Raw genomic sequence first — 23,469 nt, forward strand, 5'->3', positions numbered from 1 at the left:
GGAAAACACACTACAAAAAAGTCATACACATCCTACAGTGTAGCCAGTGTCTCTCATTCTAGGCAGGTAAAACTTCTACCCTCCTTTCCATCTGCATAAACAACCACATAGCACCTCCTTCTAAGTTTACGGTCCAAAACAGGCCCTCCCAAACAAACTTTTATTCTACCATTGTTTTCATTTATCTCCTTCTACCTCATTTATGTCCTACCTACCCCTGCGTAGATTACACAACTAAAATATGAAATAATCAATAATTTTGTTATTCAAGTCATCCTATCCGCCAACTCTAAACTTTCATTGAAATGTCTCCACTTCCCCAATTATCATGGAAGTAATCCTTTCATCTCCTGTCCACATCATTGTAGTCTGCCCTGCTGCCTGCTCCCAACCTAAATTCTCCCCTCCCTGCACTGTCCAAATATCATTATTCACTTGCAATCTATTTACTCATTCTTTTGCCTCTGATGAAGGGGCAGCCTCCAGGCCCAAAATTTCTTTAAGTTTTAATAGCTCTTTAAGTGCACGTTTGAATTATCTAATTTAAGTGGCCTTAGGCATCACTATATACCGTGATGACTACAATAGAGGAACAATTTTAATGATACCACTTACTCTTATAAATGGCTCCTTAGACAAGTTAGAGTGGAAAAACTGCTCCAGTTGAAATTGTAAGAAATGACCACCTCAACACAGGATTAGCATGTTTAATGATTAGTAACTATTTATTCATTACTCGAGCATATAATTGCTGGAAATCAAGTCTCCTGACCCAAATACAGGAAGCTCAGTGGCAATGCACATGTGAGCATTCTGGAAAACTTCACATTTATCTATCAAAATGAATGCCTAATTGTTGGCCTAGATTTTCATGTTAAGGAAAAAATAAGTCAACTGGAATAACCAAAGGAATCCAACCTGTTAATAATACAAAATAATGGGCCAGGAGTCCGATAATAGTTCATTAATAATTTCTCTTTGCAGAGTCGATAAATTGCATTGGCTGTGGGGCAGGAACACACCAGAAAAAGAAGGCATCGAACTATTCTTTTTCAGAAACAGTGACCAATTAAGGTCATTTTAACTCCCGCCAATGGCGTTTATTTACATAAATAATTACACTTCATAATTCCTATTTACATCTTTCGTAAAATAATTCTCACATTTAGATCATAGGCTTAAAATTGAAATAAATACTACCTACTCTTGATTCTTAACGGAAATTCTAATCAAGACTCTAATGAGTTGCCACTTCGCTTAGGTGCTAAATCTTGAGTACGATCCACATCATATGCCTCGGAGAGAGTGTAGGAAAACACAATGAAAGGAGCAAACACGAACAAAATTAGAAACACCATAACCTCTGATTGCACCTCCCCTTTGATGACTGGCCTTTTCTTTCCTCCAGCTTCCCACCTCAGCTTTGCCTCGGCCCGTTTAGCGAAAGATTGGCCATAGTGCCGACGGGCCCATTCATCGAAGTCATAAATTGGGGTTTTCCCAGAGTGTGCCGGAGCACTGTGACGAGAAGCTCTGGATTGATAGAACTTTGCCTCTGGGTGTTCATAATCGTCGGTTGCTTCAACTCCAGGTGTGTGCAGCAAACCTCTGTCATAGAGTTTTCTTAGTTTATAATTACCCAAGACTTCATATGCCGTGGTTATGTCTCTAAATGTTGAAGAGGCACTCGACTCTTTGTTCTTGTCCGGATGATATATCATTGACAACTTGTAGTACGCTGCTTTAATGTCACTCTGCGTTGCTTTTGGCGTTAAACCCAATACATCATAATGTGATTTAAAGAGAACATTTGAAGTCGAAAGATACTTTGAAAAATTGACGGGAATAGTCTTTTCGACTATCCTAACACTGATCATCCTCCACATTATTTCACCAATGAAAGGTGTACTTCAAGTACACCAGCTGCTGAGGTAGTTACACATGAAATGTTTGACTCCAGAAAACGAGCGAACTAAGCTGACCCTTGGTTTTCGGTGCGGGCAAAAGGTCTAATTTTACTTTATTATTAGTCAATGCAATATCTATACATTATCCCGCTAGCAATTCGTTTCTGAAAAATAAATGACAAGGGGTCTATTTTAATTCATTATTATTCCCAAAAACTATTACAAAAATAAATTTTTACAAATAACGTCCAATGAAATGCATGTTTTTAAGTTTTTCAGTTAAAAAACGTCACGTCAATGACAGTAAAGTTCCATGGACTAATTTTAAGAATTACCTTCATATCTCCAACTTTATTTCGCACTACGGCCGTTTCTTGTTTTCGATTTCCCGCTTAGCTGGTGGCGCTCACTACGTAACAACAGGCATATTCAATGCGTCAAATCATCACATGTGTAGTGGAGACCTTCCTCTTATTTACATGGCGCGTGTGTATGTGAGTTGATGTATATTGAACGAGGAAAACACCGTTATCAGAAGTTTGCTCTATTACTTTAATTCTGGATTGCTGTTATCTCTAATCTTAACGTCATGTCCAGAAGGCCAGAACATCAGGCTCCTCCCGAGTTGGTAATTTCAAATTGGATTATATGCATGCGTGTATTCTTGGAATGAATGATGGGGTCTCATTAATATAAGTGCTAATGTTAATATTTTTCTTTAGCGTCTGAAAAGACGTCGGTTTAATATATTGAAGTGAATATCCCTTTATCTTTACCATTGGATGATATTATTCAACTTTTTAGTTTGTACACCCAGCTTTTGTATGTGATACTACAGAATTTTTATTTTATGCAGTTTTACAGCGAGGAGGAGGCGAAGAAATATACACAAAAGTGAGTTTAATGACGTTGTTCTATTGAAATTTATTTTGTCCCTGTGATGCGGACAATGTTTTTTATATATCGCGTAAATGCATCTCATTTTAATATTTAACGTTGTTTCGTGAATTTTTTCCCGATGTTTATGCAATTGTTCTTTCAATTTTCAGCTCCAGAATGATTGATATACAACTCCAAATGTCCGAGAGAGCTGTTGAACTATTAACTCTTCCTGATGATTCTCCCCATTTATTATTAGATCTTGGATGTGGATCTGGCCTGAGTGGTAGTGTCTTGGAAGAGCAAGGGCATATATGGGTTGGTGTTGATATATCCAAAGCAATGTTAGGTAAGCATATTTATAGTTGAAATCATGCCCATCAAGTCTGTGAAAATGTCCTAGAGGAAAATTTCGTAACCTGTTGACTTTTATCAATTTGTATGAATAAGAATTTTCGGAATACATTAATAATTCGCCGCAAAATTAGTATTTCTGATGAAATCTGACTACTTACCTACAGTAGTTGATGGACTGTCTGTTGGATGACATTTACCAAATGATGTCTGTATCATTCATTTTTTTCGAAATCCAATAAAATTTACACCTGCCGACTATCCACATAAATTTTATCATTTTTAAGAATAGAATTATGTACAAATCAACCGAATAGAAATTGGGATTTTTTTTGTTACGGTAGTTGCTCTATATGTTGAATTCATACTATTTGTTCAATACTTAAAAAAATCGTTGTACTGACATCCATTTTTAGTACTATACTTTGTTTAGATGACATTATTTGACCGAGTTAATTATTTTAATCTTTCTTTGCTGGCTTAACAATGGCAATTTATTAACAACTGAATGCATTTTAGCTTCTCTTACCACATTACTATTTGTTTTTACATAGATGTACTATTTTGTGTGGTGCCTATATTTCTTTTGTGTGTTGTTTGTCTCCATAATAAAAATTATTACATGATAATAGATTCGGTAACACACCAGAAGAACGTTTGCCCTCATAAGCACCATCAATGCTGAAAGTAAGAGTAATGTGAGTCCACCAGCTGGGTTTATTCAATTTCAAATTAATACATTGCACTTTCCTCCCCACTGCAGTCCTTTGTAAGCTTGCTTCTTACGATTGTAGCCCCAAATCGTTTAAAAAACCTAGGAACACAGTAATCAATCCAATAGTATGTTTGGTTGGTGATGGCAGTCACCCAGTACTAAGCCATGAGTATTCATATAATTAACTGGATACTAAATCTAATCTTCCACTGAGTCCTGATCCTTTTTATCTTACAAAAGATAAGTTAAAATTAAAAATGTGTTTTACCGAAGGAAAAATAAAATAAGTTGTGCAAATACTGTATAGTATCCGCCGTCACTTTGTGGAAACGATTCATAATGAACAAGAATTACTTAATTTTTCCACAATCTTTTATGCATGTGGAAAGAAAAGGACCCCGGATGGATGTGCTCGAACAGATGGAGATCATCAAGAGTGAAAGGACCAAGTGCAAAGTAGTTAATGACGTATTATACACCTTCAGATCTCCTCTCCTCGACCTTTCACTCCCACCTCAACCGTTTCCCTCCAACAGCCCCGAGAACAAGGGGGACCCCCCTCCCGTTCTCCTTCCTCTTTCTACCTGCCTGCCCAAAGGACTAACCGTCCCCACCCTCTCTCCGACCAAATTACACCCCGTAATCCCCCCCCCCTAGCCATACTGGCCAATAACTCTGTCTCTTACTCCTTCACCTCATATTTTCAAGCATTGCAATGGTATATATATATGTGTGTATATTTCTGTAAAAATTACCTGATGATGACGATCCTCGTCGAAACCCGGTCGTAAAAATAAAAGATTGTGTGGAAAAATTAAGTAATTCTTATTCATTAAGTTGTGCAAAGTTTGATGCCTCTCACATGTATACTCCTTATATGCAAATGAATAATTTACAGTGGTTAAAAGTTCTGCCATGATTGTTTGTTTATTCCTTGTTTCTTGATATGAGGCATCATTTATTTTCGTGCAGCATACATTTTTGAAATGGCTAGTTCGTTTGGCTAAACATTAGCATAATTGAGGTTGGTGGCTATGTAGGGGTAAATTTAGATGTATATGTAATGACAGGGATGGTCAGTCTTGGGTGACCCTTTTTGTGTACTGCAGTAGTCAGGGAACCAGAATAATTGTTACCTGCAGTTAACTACAATTATTAATAATGATGGGAGGAGTGGAAAATTCAGGGTCCTGTCCCAGAATTTTCCACCCCGGGCAACGCAAACTTAACTTACGCCGCCAAAGGTTGGTGTAGCTAGAGGTAAAAGAACAGCATAAATTGCATTTTTTGTTTAAATAAAGACATTGTAAACCTTGCACTTCCAACAAATGTTACGTATAAAACTGTCAGGTACTTCATCTAAATTCACGGATGATCAATTATATAGCATTTAATCAGAGATGGATATATTTCTGATTTTTTTTCTCTTACCAACCCCATTTTAATCAACCTGACAGTTCATCGGGAAGTGAAGGTAGAGCTCACCTAGTTTTGAGCCCAACGTCATGTAAAATTCAAACATCAGGGTAGAGGGGCCAGTGCTTTTCCCTGTCCCAGTTATGGTTTCCCAGGAAGAACTGTTACTCGAAAATTCACACAACTTAGGTGAAGCTGAAAGTGCCCTGAGAGTTTGGCCCGGGAATCAAACCCTTAGCCCTCCAGTCAGTATTCCAACACTTGACCCCTTGACTACTGCAATGAACCCCCCCCCCAATCATTGCATCCTAGTAAATCATGCATCTGCTTTTTACATCGTCCTGTGATCATGCATCTTTTTTCATCATCTTGCAATCAGTGAATGCCAGCCTTTTCACTCCTGTTTGTGTGGATTATTTGACTCTTTATTAAACGATCTAACCCATATATACCCCATTATTCATTCTGTGTTTTTCCATTAATTTTGCACCTAGTGGGTTGATTTTACTGGCATTCAAAAAGAGAGGAGCCTTCATGCTCTGAGTAGACTTGCATGAACTCATTGGAATGTCAACAGTAGATGAAGAAGCATGACTGCACATGAGCAAGTACAAGGGTAGTTTGGAAGGTTCTCAGAATCACTGCCAGATATCAGCGCCAGCACAATGAGTTTCTCGCGTTGTAATCTGGGAAGAGATCTGTGGTGTGGATGTCTCTCTGTGGTTCCCGTGTTGTGATTTATGAAGATGGAAAAATAGCAACTAAATACTTTGTAAGGAAAGATATGAAAGCGAAGGAAATTCATGCCGACTTTCAGAACCCTCTGGGGGGGGGACTCCTCTTCCTCATATTTAACTGTTGCCAAGTGGACAGACCAGTTTGAAGAAGTCTGGTTGGGACAGCTTAGATGATGATCCATGAAGTATTCTACCAAAATGTTGAACTATCCCAGGAATTATTGCAAAAGTACCTAAGGTTGTCATGGAGGATTGCCAATTGAAAGTGCAAGAAATAGCTGAAGCTGTAGGGATGTCATATGAATGGGCATATCACATTGTAACTGTGGAATTGGGTATGAGAAAATTATCTGATAGATGGATGCCATGACTCTTGACGCAGGATCACAAATGCATAAGAATGGAAATTTTCAAACTATGTTTGACTTGTTTTAAGAGCAACCAACAAGATAATCTGCACAGGTTTGGAACGACAGATGAAACTGGTTTCACTACTATACCGTTGAGACGAAACAGCAGTCAAAAGGAGTAGAAACATGATGATTCACTCCCACCCAAAAAAGGTAAAGGCAATACAATCGGCCAAAAAGATGATGGCTTCAGTTTTCTGTGACGTGAAAGTGATCCTGCTGATGAATTATCTTCCCACTGGTCAAACAAAGAATGGACAATACTATGCTAACCTCTACAACCTCTATGGACCAGCTACAGCAAAAGATACAAAAAAAGGCCATATTTGGCAAGGAAGGAAGTCATCTTTCATCAAGACAATGCACGCCCACACACCAATGCTATTGCCCTGGCAAAAATATGTGAACTAAGATCCAAAAAGAATTGTTGCCTCACCTGCCTTATTCACTTGATTTGGTTCCATCAAATTTCCATCTTTTCCCCAAACTCAAAAATTTCTTTGGTGGACAGAGAATCTCTTCAAAAAAAGAACTAACAGCTGAAGTGGATGGCTATTTTGCAGGCATGGAGGAATCTAATTTTCGAAATGGGGTGGAGCATTGTTGAACCAGGTGCATTAGTGTACAGGCAGACATTGAAAAATAAAAAAAAGTTTCACTGAGATAAGTTGTTTATTTCTTTTCCGTTTTGAGAACTTTTCAATTATACCATTGAAATTGAAAAGATATACATAATATCAGTGATAAAATTAATCCAACTTTCTGGATGTGTGTATGGCACTTGTGCCTTTCATATTATCTTAGTGCACATTAATGTAACTTTTCCTTTAGATGTTGCAAAAGACAGAGAAGTAGAAGGTGACTTGTTGCTGGGTGATCTTGGCCAGGGCGTGCCATTCCGAGCTGGAGCATTTGATGGTGCAGTGAGTGTGAGTGCATTACAGTGGCTTTGCAATGCAGATAAGTCTTCACATCGACCAGCAAAGCGACTGAGCTGCTTTTTCACTTCTCTGTATGCATGCTTGGTAAGAATTTCAATTTTCATGCCATAAGTTATAACAAGTAATAATTGACTGATTGAGATGCTGTAGTGACAAAATAGATCCATCCATTTTTGAAAGTGGTTAGAGGGCATTGCTGTTTAAATGCATGAGCATTAGTCATCATCACAGTAATTCACCCAAGGGTTATCTCACCCATCATTGATTATAATTAGACCATAAGAATTTTGGTGTAGATTTAGAAAATTGTCTGGTGAGAGGTATTTTTAGAAAACTCTTAATTCATTTATAATTATGTAAGAAGGACCTATTTATATAGATTCAGTTCAAATGTCCACTAATTGTGGATATCTTTGCAGAGATTTTTCACTCCTTGATTTATCCTGATTCACCTTTATTGTTCTGTAAAACAAAGTTGCACTTTCTTCATATATGAGCCATCAACCATAACCCAAAGCATAACTACCTCTTTATTAGCAAGGCTTAAATATTGATATGAGGGAAGGCATAGTGGGAGTGCAGTTTCATTTGTTAATACCTCTCTAGGCAATTAAAGAAATAAGTTCTATTTGAGAAATATATATTATGATTTTTCAGATGTGATTTATAAAATGTGCAATTTTTTGTCTCTATCCTTTGGTCAAATTTAAGTTTTATTGCTTGAAGTATGTATTTCTAGCAATGCATGTTACTATTTATTTGGCCAATAGTGTATTATTACATTAAGGCTGTCATGTAGTCAGTCGATGGTGCCTTATTCAGCAAGTCAAGGACAGCCACAGGACTTAGATTTAATAATTAAAATTAATGCTTATGACTACATCAATTACTTTTTCTTCAATTTTTGAACAATAGTAAGAACAATCATCAGGCTACATTTCATGTTTGTAATTCATTTCAGAGTCGCAGTGCTCGAGCTGTGTTCCAGTTTTATCCGGAGAATGGTGATCAAATTGAGTTGGTCACGACTCAGGCCATGAGATCGGGATTCCAGGGAGGTGTCCTAGTGGATTATCCAAACAGTACCAAAGCAAAGAAGTTTTTTCTTGTGTTGATGACAGGTGGCCCACAAATAATGCCTCAAGCCTTGACTGATGCAAATTCAGCTGCTGAAGTTGGCCGGCATGCGCAGTTTACCGACAAAAGGTTCTTATTCTTCTCTTTAATTAGGGAAGTGATGTTTTCCATGTCACTTCTGAAGGATTAAGCACAGAGTATAGTATAGAAGTATGGAATTGAATCAATTGCCCTATTATGTGCAATGTTCACCTGTACCCAACAAGATAAACCTAGAGTTGAAATGGGACTGCTGAACAGAAGTATTATCAACTATACACCAATAATTTTTAATTACCTATCTTTGATTTTAGCCTTTTAATTTAAATTATTTTTAACATCAATTCTATTGGAGAGGTATTTTCTTAGTGTTATAGTTTGAGGAATCCTTAATTTCAATCTCGGCTATCATGTAATGTTTTGTGCTGTTTCAATTTTACAGAGAAAGAGTAAAGGCAGCTAGAGGAAAACCTCTAAAGAATTCTAGGGCTTGGATATTGGAAAAGAAAGAGAGGAGACGTCGACAGGGAAGGACAACAAGAGCTGACACAAAGTACACTGGCCGAAAAAGGCCAAGCCATTTCTGATTGTTCATGTGTCAGAAGTGATATTATCCTGAAGTAAAATCACAAATTGTCCATGAAAGAACATTGTACATTATGGGGAAAGCTATTGCAAGAAGTGCTTTGTGGTTCCACAACGTATGACATTGAACTATAGACAGCGTTTTGTGATGATTTGTTTGGGATCCACATGAATGTACATAAATTTGTTGAATTTATTTTAATAAATATTTGCTGTTTTTATAAATATATGCATTTGTATATGATGTCAATGGAGCGTTAGCAGTTCTTTTAAGGAATGTGTATTAATATTTGCTTCGAAAAGGAAATTCAGGGTTTGTTCCAAAAGTAATGCAATTAAATTTTCTGCACTGGTTACAGTGAGATCAAACTTCTTGGAGGAGGTGGGGGGGGGGTGCTAAGCTGTGCTGCAAAACCGGTCTCAGTGCTCTCCAAGCTGTGGAATCCACAGGCTCTCAGTTATTGTAAACTTCTTTGCGCCAACTGTGTCATGAAAAAAATGGAATCGACGTTCGAGCAACATTATGCAATTACTAAATTTAGTGCTAAACTGAAAAAATCTCCCGAGGAGACTAACAAAATGATTCGTTAGGCTTATGGGGACTCTGGTCTGTCCTACTCACATGTTTCGAGTAGGTTAAAGGCCTTAAAGGAGGGCAAGGAAGAGTTTCATGCCAACCAACACTCTGGGAGGCCATCAACGCGTAAAACCGACCGCAATGTAGATCGTGTTCGACTTGTGGAATTGACTGTTGATTTAGTATCAAGATGGTTGCCAATGAACTGAAATTGTCATCTACTGTTGTGTTTTGCCTTGCTACTGAAGATTTAGCGATGAGGCAAGTGTGCGCCAAGCTCGTGCCCAAGCTGTTTGCCACCACCCACTAAGAGTCCGAGAGTTCCTGACCAAACACCAAGAGCCAGTGCTGACCCACCTCCCCAATAATTCTGACATCACCCCAGCAGACTTCTTTTTGTTCCCTCAGTTTAAGGTAGCCCTGAAAGAAACCTATTTTTCGTGCTTAGAAGAGATCCAATCAGCTGTCAGCCAAGGACCTTGCAAGAGGTCCCCGAAAATGGCCTCCATGGTACGTACCGGCCATGGCAGAGTCGCTGGAAAAAATATATTGAGGCCCAAGGACAGTGCTTTGAAGAATTTGAAGAGTTTGTACAAATCTGTTCAATAAATTACTTTCTAAAAAATAATTGTATTACTTTTGGAACGCTACCTGTAGATGTATGTGTGACAGTCGTTCAATAATTCCTTATGAAATAATAGAAAAGCAAATTATTTAAGGTAATTTTTTTTATTTTTTAACAAAATCTCTCTTTAGTTTGGTGTACTTTTCCTAGCAATTTACCTACAATTTTAAGCCACCCAAAAGAAGAATTTTGGAAGGTCGTCAAAACATGAATGTGTTGACGATGATCTCCTCGTTTGATGTGAAACGTTTGTCGCCAAACTGTTTTGCCAAGTGAAATTAAAAGGTCACTGGGGGTGGAATCGGGTGAATACGATGGATGATGTTTTAATTTGAACTTAAATTCCATAATTTTCCCCATGGAAACTGCAAAGGTATACACTCATGTATTGTCTTGATGGGAGACAATTTTTTTCCTGGCAAAATGATGATGAATTGCTTTCATTCTCTACTGAGAGCAAACGCGGCACCCATCTTGCTGACGTTTTTTAATGCCTATTTTGTATGCAAAATTGAAAATGCTGTACCTTGTGATATGTGTGTGGCCTCAAATATTTCGTGAACTTTGATTTGTTGATCACTCAAAACCACATTGTGGATGTTGTCAATCATTTCAGAGGAAGTCACTTCCACTGGATTTCCTGAATGATGATCATCATGAATGTACTGCTACATTTAAACTCATTTACCCAATTGTAAACATTCTCAAACACAGGAGCAGATGTGCCATGAACTACATGCATCTCGACTTCGATCTCCTGCCCTATTAACCCTGTCAAATAGGTGTCTAATCTCTGTGCGACACTAATTTTTTCCGTTATTCTAAATGGAAAAAAGTGTTCCATTAATTGACAATGAAAATGAAGCCAAGTGATGGAGATAGCTGAATATTTAACATAATGCTAGCAAGAGATGAGGCATACTAAAAGCAAACATTTTCTGATACTAGGAGTGCTATATCTTTCTAAATAACAACTGAACAACCCATGTAAGTACCCATTTTGTTTGCATTCAGTCTCTCTTCGATTGTGAAAGATAAAGGAAGTAATTACTTTATTCTTACTGGAGTAATCTTCTTGATGACTGCCCACTGCCATCAATATTAAAACAATTATGCTTCCATAGATCTTAATTGATTACGGGAACTCAGTTTCTATAGCAAGCATGGAATTTAGTGGATGGAGAAATAATATTCATTGCCCATGTTATGAGGAGAAGTTAGTATTCAAATGGTGTGCTTTTCCTCCCATCTCATCTCCCCTCTTGATGAATCCCTCCGTATATACACTAGCTTAGTTCTCCTGATTACCAAATTGTATATTTTTATGCTGGAGAAAAACATGAACAATGAATTTTTTTAAACCTGTCTGGTGCTCAGGTGTATCTATGGTGGTTGTACTTTGCACTTTGAAATAATACATGTCAAATGAAGTATGATTTCATTATGTCCCAACGGCACTTAAATAAGCTTTTGTCCTTACTAAGGATGTCCTTGTAGTTAGTTTTGCTATTATAATATTTGGCAAGTGTAGAAATTCGGTTATGTACATATTTCGATGCATAATACTGTGTTGGTACTTGTCTTGTATCTTCTAGGTCTTTTCCATCAATTGTTGCAAATTACAGTTGCATGAATACTGAGCTGGCTATATACTTATTACTTTGAGGAGAAAATTATATCCTTAAAAAATATTTGCCCACCTCATGTGAATTTCAATGCACTAATTAACTTCTGTTCCATTATAGATTTCAGTAATAAATAGATAAAGAACGTACTACGGCCGAGTGCATGGAAAGAAAGTAAAACCCAAAGCCGTACACTTAAGGGCACTTATAGGTGGAATATAGAAGGGGGTGGGAAAGTTATTGTTTGGCGGGAAGCCAGAGGCCAGTGACCCGTCACTCAAACAAATGAAATTTAAAATAAATAGTTCTACCAATTACTCCCTTGATCAGGTATTTGCACCACAAATTGACCTTCACAAGTCGCAACCACACACACACGCAGGGTTTACGGGGCGGGAACCGCCCCGGGCGGCGGGGTTCCCGCCCCGTAAACCCTGCGTGTGTGTGTGGTTGCGACTTGTGAAGGTCAATTTGTGGTGCAAATACCTGATCAAGGGAGTAATTGTTTGAACTATTTATTTTATTTTTATTTGTCTGAATGACGGGTCACTGGCGTCGGGCTTCCCGCCCCGTAAACCCTGCGTGTGTGTGTGGTTGCGACTTGTGAAGGTCAATTTGGTGTGCAAATACCTGATCAAGGGAGTAATTGTTTGAACTATTTATTTTATTTTACATTTGTTTGAGTGACGGGTCACTGGCGTCGGGCTTCCCGCCCCGTAAACCCTGCGTGTGTGTGTGGTTGCGACTTGTGAAGGTCAATTTGGTGTGCAAATACCTGATCAAGGGAGTAATTGGTAGAACTATTTATTTTAAATTTCATTTGTTTGAGTGACGGGTCACTGGCCTCTGGCTTCCCGCCAAACAATAACTTTCCCACCCCCTTCTATATTCCACCTATAAGTGCCCTTAAGTGTACGGCTTTGGGTTTTACTTTCTTTCCATAGATTTCAGTTTTCCCTCTTATCATTAGTTTCCACTAATCAATTTTTGCTATCATCTGTGCCAGCACACTTACCTGCCAACTCAAAGATCTCCCAAGTTGTTCAAGCTTGTTGTTTGTTTTGTCCTTGGAATACCAATTATGTATCTGAAACCAAACTGAAATATGTTGGGACATTTTCGATCTCTGAACCAAGGTTTCTCAATTATAATCTTCATGCCATTTCATATGATGTAACTTTAATTTTGTGTAATCAATTTGCTTATATTACTTTACAGTTGATACTAGTCTAAGTCTAAACAGGTTGGAGTGAAATTCAGGCTAGTTTTAGTGGGTAGACCTAAGTAGGTGCACAAATGAAAATTACTGAAATGGGCCATCTTCGACTGCATTTATTTGACATGTTTTCTGTAATTTTTTTTCATTTGTCATGCTTTTTATTACTCAGCATAATAAATGAATGATACACTGCCTTTCCAGGTAATAAGTTCCTAACAGTTGCTAATGATGATATTTTATTAATCTACTGATCATTGCGTGGGAAAATTTACCTAAGCTGAAATACCGATTAACATTTGTGAGCATACATTAATTAACTTAATATACTGAGAACTCTTTGATGTATTTAGTTTCAAATAGTACATCTTTATTATTGGCCTGATGCCGTAAAGGTAATGGGAAGCATTTGCTTTTCTGTGCAATGATTATCAGACAATCTCAATTTTTTTATCAAAAAATTATTTTTTGCAGGATCACTACTAGTTAGGCAGTCAGGGGCATGTGCTTCAACCACCCAGCCAGGGAGTGTGAATGGCAAAATAGCTTTTTATATACATACATACCTTAAGTTTCTTGACTGATACAATAATAGCCACATATAATAATGAATGCTATTAGAAGGGGGTAGGTGAATTCATGTTTTTAGTGTATGATCAGGGGATACAGGAAACCATGTTTGCTCTGGGTGACAAAACCACAGTTATGGCCCTGTTTTTTAGGCTAGTTTTATTAACACATTTACCTTTGAATTAGCATTAGTAGAGAAATATTACTTTTTACTTCAAATGGCCAACTGTGGACAATGCATTGAATTTCCCAAACTATTTGCAAATGTTAAATTTGAGTGAAAAAATGAAGTGTTGTCTGCAAAAATGAAAGTTATGAAAACCATTAAATAGGCAGAGTATATGCGTCATGGTCATATGCAAGACATCAGATGGAACCTCAGCATTATTACAGAAATGTATTTTGTGAGGTAATGATTGAATACCTATTATTTTTGTATCACAGGGCATACATCTGAGCATATTTTAATGCCAAAATGGTGTCCTTAGTTTGTAAGATAAGAGTTCTTAAAAGCTAAGGGAATTCATCGCCCATATTTGCCGATTATGAAAAGGGAGGAGCTAATATTAATGAGTCATGGGTTCATATTTGGCCATTGCTGGTACGTTTTGATGTGGACCCAATTAAATTATATTTCTTGGTGATTTCCGTGTTGTTCATTGTTTTTGAAGAAAATGTGGAAGTTATGATGTCATTTAGATGACCTTAGTGTCAAAGACATTCATTAATAGGCATTTGCTTTGATTAACTCTCTGTATGTATGATTTTTTTATTAAAAGCAATTTTATCTTAATAATATAAAAGTGAGGGGTCATCAGAAAAGCATATTCAAGTTTTTAATTTGAGAGTTAACTAATAGCACAGATTTCAATTTTTCATAGTAATGGAATTACTCTTTGTTCTTTTATCTTAGTGCATGGAATCAGGGAAGCTTCACTCAGTCAGTAGTCAATTGCCGTGTCCTGCACAATCCTTTGGATTATCCATCACCAGTAAGAGAAACCAAACAGGCCACTTTATCAATAAGTATTCCGTCAACACCTAGCAGTCTTTGGAAGTTGGACATTCAGACTTGTAATGACAAATCAGGTGAATCTCAACTCTTCAATTTGTGAGCAATGGTAACAGGTAATAAACTCCATTAGTGCGTGGGTTCAAAAAATGTTAACAGTATTTGAAAATCACCTGGCTATTACAGTTAAATTTATTTTATTTTACATGTAGTAATTTGATTGTCAAAAATTAAGACTCTCTGTAACTAGGGAGCTGCAGTCCAGAATTCCAAACAATAACCTCTCAGCAGATTTAGGTGCAAAACCATATAGTACCTCTGTTAAATGTTTAAAACTTATATTTTTTTATTCCTTCTCTCTCGTATTTATCTCTAAGGTTAGTTATGTAGCTGATTACAGCTTTCCACTCCTTCCTGTTCCTTGTTCTTTGCTTAAGTTCTCTGTGTGTGCTGCTTCCAGTATCTTCCATTAGTTCCCCAATGTAATACTATCAGCACAAATGTCACTGAGAGCAAGTAACAGAGAGAAAACTAGATATTGCATACAAAAAATTCTGTCACCTAAGGCAATGCAACAGTTAAGAGATGAGACATATTATTCAATGGGAGAGCACTAAGGCCAAAAGTCACTGCAGTTGAGTATCTACACTGTTCAGCGTGGTGTGAAGTTATCAAACTATATACCCAGCAGTTGGTTTTGTCATTGCAAACATTTATGTAAACATTTAATACAGCATGGTGAAAATTGAGTTAGGAAATATTAAATAATAGCAATTACTTTTTTATTTAATTGAAATATAATCTAATTTTTGGTTTGATTAGAATTTTTTGCTTAAAGTGCTGCTTCTGTTTCCAGTTTTTTATATGCTTTTGATTGTATATCTTTTGAAATTTAGATTTGTTAGCTAATCTTTGAAGCTAGTATTATATTTTACTGTTTTGTTTCAGTTGCTTCACCTAAACCTAATGATTGTGAGTTCTTCCCTGGTGTTGGCTACTACAGGTTTTATACTAACCTGTCTACATTTGGCGAGGCAGGGAGTGGATGCTCTAAAGACGGTGGACATCTTGCAATTATTAACTCAGATGCTGACTATGTTCTTGGGTTCCATGATCAAATCAAAGACCGAGATTGCATCACAAGTTTTGGTAGGTAGTTATTCAAATTTTGGAAAACGGACTGAGCTGAAATTTATTTTGATTTAATATGTTGTTAACTGACATGCAATATGAAATATCAGTTGCTAAATTCTAGTAATTTTGGAAAGAAGATATATATGACGACCATTTAATGTTTGCCATTTTTTTTCTTTGTGATAGTTACTTAGCATGCTCTGGGATAATAAATGTTTCAATACGGTAATATTCCCTCTTTTGTACTCAAGTGTTTACCATTTTATCTTCCTCAAAGTAAAGCACGATGGTGACAAATAGCTTTTTTTCCTGTTGGTATATTTTTAAATTTCCATCCTCATTTGTGTAACAAAAGTATAAAGCTCAGAGGCTACTTGGAAGAAAGCCTATAGATAACATCGAATTTTATTTTGCAGTCCTTATTTTTACATGTTATCATATATCTGAGAATTCTTCTTTGCCATCATGCAGGTGAGCCTTTGGCTTCAACTGGCTTTCTAAATTGGGATCAATTTAATCCAAATGGTGTCGGTAAGGAGGACTGTGAATGCCTTATTGTATGACTGTGAAATGAACATTTTTTTCATCAATATTCCTTCCTCTCTCTGAATATTTGTCATTCACCAGGGTGCTTTTGAAGTGAATAAATAAATTCTTTTGCCTTTTAGTTATATTTAAACAGCTGTTACATCAGTACATGGTATGAAAGTATTTTTTTGCATTTACCTAAATACTGATGTTATGTCAGGGGTCAAATTGTAAACATTTCTATCATCCATGATATTAGAGTGAACAATTTTGTAAATTTTCACCTTGTATTTTCAACTTTTCCATTCGTCGTTTTGACAAAATTTTTCATCATTTAGGCATTATGTGTTAGTATTGCAAGCACTTTTGTACAATAATATTTTAGGGAAGAGGATGGGAAAGGAAATTTAGAGGTCTTGCGAAGGAGGAAGTGGAGGTGTTGAATAAGTCAATCAACTTTGTGCGAAGAAAGGCTCTACATCTCAAGGGATAAAAAGTTATTGTCATAAATTAAAATATGTGCAGGACAACATGCACAAAAGAATGAGTGATCAATGGAATACAGATTAAAGCATTCGTATCATAGAAATGTAAAGCATAAGTCAATAAGGACGCTGTATGAGGAGAATTGCTTATTGATTTTTGGTTTACATATCTGTGATACAAGTCTCCTGGTCTTATAACTCAGAGGAAATATTTAACTTGAAAATGGAGAAATATTATCGGTCTATGAATTTGAACAAAAGAAACTTAAGGACCTTACCTAAATACTAATTATCTTATGAAATTAAAAGTTGTTGCCAAAACTTCCAAAGCAATTGCATAGCAAGATCCAATGCCACGTTCAATTTTATATTTAATATACGAGTGTCTGATCGAATACTATTAAGAATCAATTTACAGCACCTTAGATGCAAACAGATAGAAAGTTAATGCTTGAAGGAATACATGTTTATCACAGTAATATTGGAAGCAAGGCTCGCTGTCATAAATGGCAATTGGTATAAAAACTCCCTTTGTAGGAAATTTCCTCATAATTATTTGATATTACCCATTTTCTTTGACTTTAGTCTCCCTGAACATTTTAGTTCCTAAATGTTTGGCTCGAGTGTTATTCTTCTTTCTCCATCTCCATTCTATTCCATTGAGAGTAGGGACATGCCAATGCAGGGTTTCTCTTTGCCCTTACTTCACTCATTCCCTGAAAATCCTACCTCCACCTCTACTTATACCTAATGGCACATAAAAAGCATCATAAGCATGGTAATCAACATGTAGGTTGGTTTGGTAGGTGATGGTAGAGTTCACCCAGCACTAAGCCAGAAGGAATGTGAAATTCACTCATCAGGATAGGGGGGCCAGTTCCTTTCCCTGTGCTGTTAATTGTTTCCCAGGAAGATTTGGTATCTGAAAAATTACATAGCTTGGATAAAGCTGAGGGTGCCTAGAGGAACATGCCCAGGATTCGAATCCAGGCCCTATGGTCAGTAATCAAATACTCTACCTCTGGACTATTGCGACTCATCTAATGGCACATATGATCCAAAAATTGCTGATGCACTTGAATTCTTGTCCGTAAATGATAGGCAGATGATCAGGAATTAAATATTGTTTTAACCCAGCATATAATATTGTGTAATAAATATTCTAGATATTTAAAATTAATTCTTCCTTTAATAATAAAAATATTGTGATGTCTATTTTTATTGGCAAGACAAATGTATCGCTAATATTTTCTGAGATAGATATAAATGCAGATGTGTAGTATATGATTTATTTTTACTAAATAATTGGACCAGATTTCAACATTTATTAACATTGTAGCTATGGATTCTTAATTAAAGCTAATGTTCTGTTACCATTAGTTGAAGCTTCTTCATAATTAAATACTGTTCTCATATTAGCTATTGCTTTTATTGCAGTTTGGATGGCATTCCTGTCTTGGCAAATCTTGACAGTGCAAATGGTTTTATGTTATGCACGGGTGGTTTTCCCAGTGCCATATTTCCTAGAATGTGACCTACAACTGGAGATATTTTGAATCCAGTCCCTGAAAGAATAATTTCAAGGTTTTAGTTGAAACACCGAGTAATGCTCAAAGTATGGTTCAGTAGGTGCATGGAAACTAAGAAAATACAATGTATGTAATTCTCACCTGAAAATCCACATCCAAAGATGATGTTTTGGTAAGTTGGATGCTTATCTAAGATGCATGCTTCATCTGGGGTGTTCTGTAAAAATTAAATTATAGTAAATTATTATAGTGCAGACTAAATACGTAATTTTTTGAAATGTAATGAAATAATTGACTTTGTAATTCCACACACTTTATTTAAAAAACACGACCCAGGTTTCGACGTTGAACGTCATCATCAGGTGGTCCTCATAGAAGCATGCTGGCTATATATACCTTCTGATCATAGGAGGGGGGGTTGGTCAGAGAGGGAGGTTGGAGGGGTAAAAAGGTTACAATGTAGCTGGGAAGAAAAGAGAATTACATTTTTGATTTAGAAGAGTGGTAGGTCTAGGAGTGGGGAGTGGGAGGGATACAAAATTTCGTTGGCAAGATCATCTTTCCAATGGACACATTTCAAAATTTCTAACTGCTCCAAAGCATGGAGCCTTTGACCTTTTTCTTCAAAATGAATAATTTTTGTCACAAAGTGTGAAGCAATGCCCAAATGCCCAAAAGCTTTCGGCATTTCATGCAATGATCCACCGTTTAACCGCTATCCCTATGTCAAAATTCAATGTAAATAAGGAACTTAATGTAATTAAAACGTTAGCAGTGAACAATGGTTATTCAGAAGATCTAATAAATAAACTTTGCCGGAATAAACTTACAAAAATAGCCTTAAGCCACATTTACAACCCCGAACATGTTAAAGATCCCACTGCCAAATGGCGGAGAATACTATATCTTGGGACTATTTCTCAAAATGTAATTAAAAGTTGTCCTAAAGAAAAAATTAAATGTGCCTTTTACAGTGGTTCATGCCTTAAGAACCTGATCTCTCACACTAAAGACAAAGTCCCCAAAAACGAGAGGAGTGGAGTGTATGAGTTAAAGTGCTCAGATTGTAGCACAAAGTACATTGGGCAAACAGGACGGAAATTTAAAGAAAGGATTAAAGAACACCAAGCATGTGTTAAAAATAAGAACATAACATCCCTCTTTGCAAAGCACCTCATCGAAAGTGACCACAAAAGTGACTTTGTGACAAAAATTATTCATTTTGAAGAAAAAGGTCAAAGGCTTGATGCTTTGGAGCAGTTAGAAATTTTGAAATGTGTCCATTGGAAAGATGATCTTGCCAACGAAATTTTGTATCCCTCCCACTCCCCACTCCTAGACCTACCACTCTTCTAAATCAAAAATGTAATTCTCTTTTCTTCCCAGCTACATTGTAACCTTTTTACCCCTCCAACCTCCCTCTCTGACCAACCCCCCCTCCTATGATCAGAAGGTATATATAGCCAGCGTGCTTCTATGAGGACCAACTGATGATGACGTTCAACGTCGAAACCTGGGTCGTGTTTTTTAAATAAAGTGTGTGGAATTACAAAGTCAATTATTTCATTACATTTCAATATGTTATGCAAAGTCCACAAAGTTACACCTGAGACAACAAATTTTACGTAATTTTTTATTTATTCATGGATTTCTTTTATTTGTTATATATATTTCCAATTGTTTATTTGAACATGCTCTTCCTTTCAATAAATGTTGCGTGGAAAAATACCAGGTTATGTATGTAATTGCTAAACTCAGAAAGTGGCCTTAGTTTAGGCTTAAGCTTCTTGAAGTAAACAAATGAGTGCTCATTGTATTTTTTGAGGACTGGAGCACTGTTAGTAAATAATTTCTGTTGGTGCTGGAACTCAGATATGGTATCTTTGTTGAAATATTCCTAGTTGTATGAATATAGAACTTGATTCATTTTGAAACTAAGAACAGAGACATTTCGTAATGAATACTGTGCCAAAATTCAGCAAACATTCAGTTCTTGTATTGTGTAAATTCCAATTTCCCTGGTTGTTGAAAGTACTACCAAACAGTGGTGTTGATATTAAACAGAGGTACAAGTTTGTAATTGAAATATTTTTTGCCTCAACAGAAAATTCACATTTTCAGAAAAAAAATAGGTCTCCTTGGTTAAAAATAATAATAATAATACTTCATTCATTTTCAAAAATCGTATAACCATGTATTCAATTGTTCCCGGCTCAAATTTGTGGAAGTTCATATTAACTAAATAAAAAACACAATTTAAATTTCCACTGTTCTTTATTAACGTACAACTAGTTGCGCGTCTAGGCGTCATCATCAACGCCTAAGCGTTGATGATGACGCCTAAGCATTGAAACTAGTTGTACGTAAATAAAGAACAGTGGAAATATAAATTGTGTTCCTCCTTTAATGCTACAATCATATTTTATGTCGTCAATATAAATATTACTTAATATATAAACATAAGTTCTTGAATGTTATGAAGATTGTCACAAAAGAATACATCAAATGAGTTAAGTGGGTGAGTAAATAACCAGGTATATACTCTATTCTTCAAACTCTGGATACAGTCCAATTTAAACTAAGTAGGCAGATTATTATACGGCCGTATGAACACATTGTAAAATGTGTTGTAAGTTAATGACAATCTACAATATGTAGTATTTAAATTCACTTTACCCCTTGTGTTGTAGTTATGGATTTGAGATATAAATTGGTAAGTTTCTAGATTAACTGTCACATGAATCAGAGCCTTAAAGATATATAAACAATACAGTCATCATTCCATTCCTAATAAAAAAAAGGTTTGCAGGAATCATGCAGTGTTATATGAGCAAGAGAGGGAGTAGTTCTCTTATGTAGTAGCAAAATTTGTTTAACATGTGGGGAATGACCCCATAACTCAACACCATAATTCAAATGACATTGGTAGAAGGCATGGTAAAGTGTTAAGTGATACTCATTTGAAATGAGAAAGTTGAGCTCTCTTAACATATAAACAGCTTTAATGATTATTAGAAAGTAGCTACTAGATCAAATATGAATTCTGTTTATTTTGAAAATATAGCCAAAAATTTTGAAGGAAAACATTTCCACCCATAAAATTAGTATTTTCATGAAATTCTACTGTATAAGTTGTGAAGGCATATTTTGTGTTAATATGTTTTGGGAGGGAAGGCTCAATTCTAATTTTGAATTACTTTAAATACTAAATTCAATAAATTCACTAACACTGTAAAAGAAATTCTTTGAAAGTTGCCCCTTCATATTTTTAATTTTCCAAGGCCCCATATCATCCTAAATCAATGGACATAAATTTTTAACTGCTTTCCGTATTGTAATAAATCTAAAAATTGTAACATTCATAAAAGTAATCGATTCCTAAAATTGTTAAAAGCACTTCATTAAATTCAAGAAATCATTGTGGATAATTTTGAGTTTTATTTTTGAAAAACTCTTACAAATAAAGAATGTATACATCTATTTTTGGTTAAATCTGTGGTGAATTGTGCATAGCCCTTTAAAGGTAGATGAAGTACTGTTATATTTGGACATTTACAACACATACGGGCAGGGGCGACCGTGAGTGGGGAGGGTAAGGTCCGAGGAGAATGGAGGTGTTCAGAAAAGTTCACAGTTGAGGGTCGCAAGGCATTTTCTTAAATGAGAGAGAGGTTGCCATCGGTGAGGAATTTCTTTTTAAGATAATCTTTATCAGCCCCCTCAGCCACCCCCACCAGCTTCAACCAATTCCATCCGCCTTTTTCCCCTCTTCACCTCCATCATATATAGTATATAACCGACCTGTACATGTAAATTTGTACCTTAGGATGATGCCATTGCATCAAAATTAGTTTTACCGATTGTAAAATTTAGGGAAAAGATGGTGTAGAGGTCCACGGCAAATTGAAGCCAAGGATATTTTTTTTTTGACCTTGATCGGGTTGTCCATGATGAATCTTCTTCCATGGCATAGCATTAGGACAGAGTTCTACTGCAATGCACCGAGGATGACCATAGCAGCTGAGCAAGATGGTGCTCCATCAAATAAGCAAAAATTCTACTGCAAAAATGTGTCAATGCATGACTCCCTAATTCACTCTAATTTTAGAAGTTTTAAGTATAAATGTAAAGCAGCCACTGGGTAATTAACTTCGTTGTAGTTGTTAAAATATTGTTTGTATGTGATATGGACGGCATTTTGTATGTGATGTGGAAGTTTGTTTGTATGTGATGTGGAAATGTTATTGTATATAAGAATATTTTGTCTCTTATCTGTTTTTCTAGTGCGTGTATGTATGTATTTTTCGTTGTAAGAGTGATCTTTGACCAAACTTGACCATTGCCACTAGGAAAATCGCCTCATTGCAACGTAATTCTTAAATAATAATAAAAAAAACTCACAATTTGGTTGTCAGCCAGTTCCCCTCTCTCAAAATGAAAATCAAGTATTATGGAAAAACATTTAATAACTCTTCAAGAAATCTAAGCCAGTTAAAAAGAGGTATTCAAAGTGCTGAAGAAGGACTTAAAATTTAATTAATTTGAGTTTTGTGTTGAAACTGGGCCATTCAATGAAAACAAAAACTTTGGAATGGATAAGGGAACTCCCATCGACCTAATTTTAGAGTAAAAAGTGCTAGAGAGTGGTTTATTAATTTCAGAAACCTTTGGTTAGTATCATCTGTATTGTTTTAAACATGCTCCTAAGTATCGAAATAAGGTATGATGACATCTAGGAATAGAATATATTATTCACAAGTATGAATTTGTGTGAGATCGTAATTGTCACACTGTACTTACTGTGTACATGCAGGTCTCAACAATTGAGGGATATGGCTCAAGTGTTGGAAATCGCTCTTTCACATATTCTTTTATATTTTTGTCATTGATTGTACTCGATACATCTCTTTTGTTTGGATCAGCATCTTCTTGATGATGACTGACGAGCTGAAACAGGTTCGAGTTGTCATGTTAATTTTGTTATGAGTTTGCCATGTAACAGTTTACCCATCATGACTACAGTAAATTTCTTTCATGATATTATCTTCCCTCTTAATATAAAAATAAATCAGGATTGTGAAAATCTGACTTATTATTCAGAGTTCTGT

At 36.1% G+C, this 23,469-nt stretch overlaps 4 protein-coding genes across 4 annotated transcripts in view; 2 read left to right on the plus strand and 2 right to left on the minus strand.

The window, feature by feature from the left end:
- Positions 1–856: 856 nt before the first annotated feature.
- Positions 857–2,299, minus strand: LOC139693756 (uncharacterized). Its single transcript, XM_071592028.1, has 2 exons — positions 2,243–2,299; positions 857–2,071 (listed from the first exon to the last, which is right to left on the minus strand). The coding sequence occupies exon 2, from the start codon at positions 1,884–1,886 to the stop codon at positions 1,230–1,232; it is 657 nt and encodes a 218-aa protein (XP_071448129.1). The 5' UTR covers positions 1,887–2,071; positions 2,243–2,299; the 3' UTR covers positions 857–1,229.
- A 50-nt stretch (positions 2,300–2,349) lies between these two features.
- On the plus strand, positions 2,350–10,337 carry LOC139693731 (18S rRNA (guanine-N(7))-methyltransferase). The gene is made up of 6 exons (XM_071591995.1): positions 2,350–2,535; positions 2,764–2,801; positions 2,957–3,135; positions 7,250–7,443; positions 8,321–8,565; positions 8,918–10,337. Exons 1-6 carry the CDS (start codon positions 2,497–2,499, stop codon positions 9,060–9,062), a joined length of 840 nt encoding a protein of 279 aa, XP_071448096.1. The 5' UTR covers positions 2,350–2,496; the 3' UTR covers positions 9,063–10,337.
- Positions 10,338–14,021: 3,684 nt separating this feature from the next.
- Positions 14,022–16,382, plus strand: LOC139693586 (hemolymph lipopolysaccharide-binding protein-like). The gene is made up of 4 exons (XM_071591800.1): positions 14,022–14,077; positions 14,587–14,762; positions 15,634–15,834; positions 16,291–16,382. Exons 1-4 carry the CDS (start codon positions 14,022–14,024, stop codon positions 16,380–16,382), a joined length of 525 nt encoding a protein of 174 aa, XP_071447901.1.
- A 1,863-nt stretch (positions 16,383–18,245) lies between these two features.
- LOC139694233 (peroxisomal sarcosine oxidase-like) overlaps positions 18,246–23,469 on the minus strand; it is a 38,138-nt gene continuing 32,914 nt past the window's right edge. The window contains exons 5-7 of the mRNA XM_071592677.1: positions 23,162–23,308; positions 18,503–18,578; positions 18,246–18,397 (exon numbers count right to left, since the gene is read on the minus strand). Coding sequence (XP_071448778.1) covers positions 18,261–18,397; positions 18,503–18,578; positions 23,162–23,308 — 360 coding nt within the window. The 3' untranslated portion in view covers positions 18,246–18,260. The remainder of the gene's footprint in view (positions 18,398–18,502; positions 18,579–23,161; positions 23,309–23,469) is intronic.

This window comes from Hetaerina americana, unplaced genomic scaffold (assembly GCF_022747635.1).
Source record: "Hetaerina americana unplaced genomic scaffold, ioHetAmer1.1.p SCAF_5, whole genome shotgun sequence".
NCBI lineage: Eukaryota > Metazoa > Arthropoda > Insecta > Odonata > Calopterygidae > Hetaerina > Hetaerina americana.

What these genes read in the sequence shown, in the direction of transcription:
- LOC139693756 (XM_071592028.1), bottom strand. Translation starts at nt 1,886, where the DNA reads ATGTGGAGGATGATCAGTGTTAGGATAGTCGAAAAGACTATTCCCGTC.
- LOC139693731 (XM_071591995.1), top strand. Translation starts at nt 2,497, where the DNA reads ATGTCCAGAAGGCCAGAACATCAGGCTCCTCCCGAGTTG. An exon ending in GCGAAGAAATATACACAAAA is followed by an intron (nt 2,802 to 2,956) that starts GTGAGTTTAATG and finishes TTCAATTTTCAG; the next exon opens with CTCCAGAATGATTGATATAC. An exon ending in CTTCTCTGTATGCATGCTTG is followed by an intron (nt 7,444 to 8,320) that starts GTAAGAATTTCA and finishes AATTCATTTCAG; the next exon opens with AGTCGCAGTGCTCGAGCTGT.
- LOC139693586 (XM_071591800.1), top strand. Translation starts at nt 14,022, where the DNA reads ATGGTCATATGCAAGACATCAGATGGAACCTCAGCATTATTACAGAAA. An exon ending in TTATTACAGAAATGTATTTT is followed by an intron (nt 14,078 to 14,586) that starts GTGAGGTAATGA and finishes CTTTTATCTTAG; the next exon opens with TGCATGGAATCAGGGAAGCT. An exon ending in AGATTGCATCACAAGTTTTG is followed by an intron (nt 15,835 to 16,290) that starts GTAGGTAGTTAT and finishes GCCATCATGCAG; the next exon opens with GTGAGCCTTTGGCTTCAACT.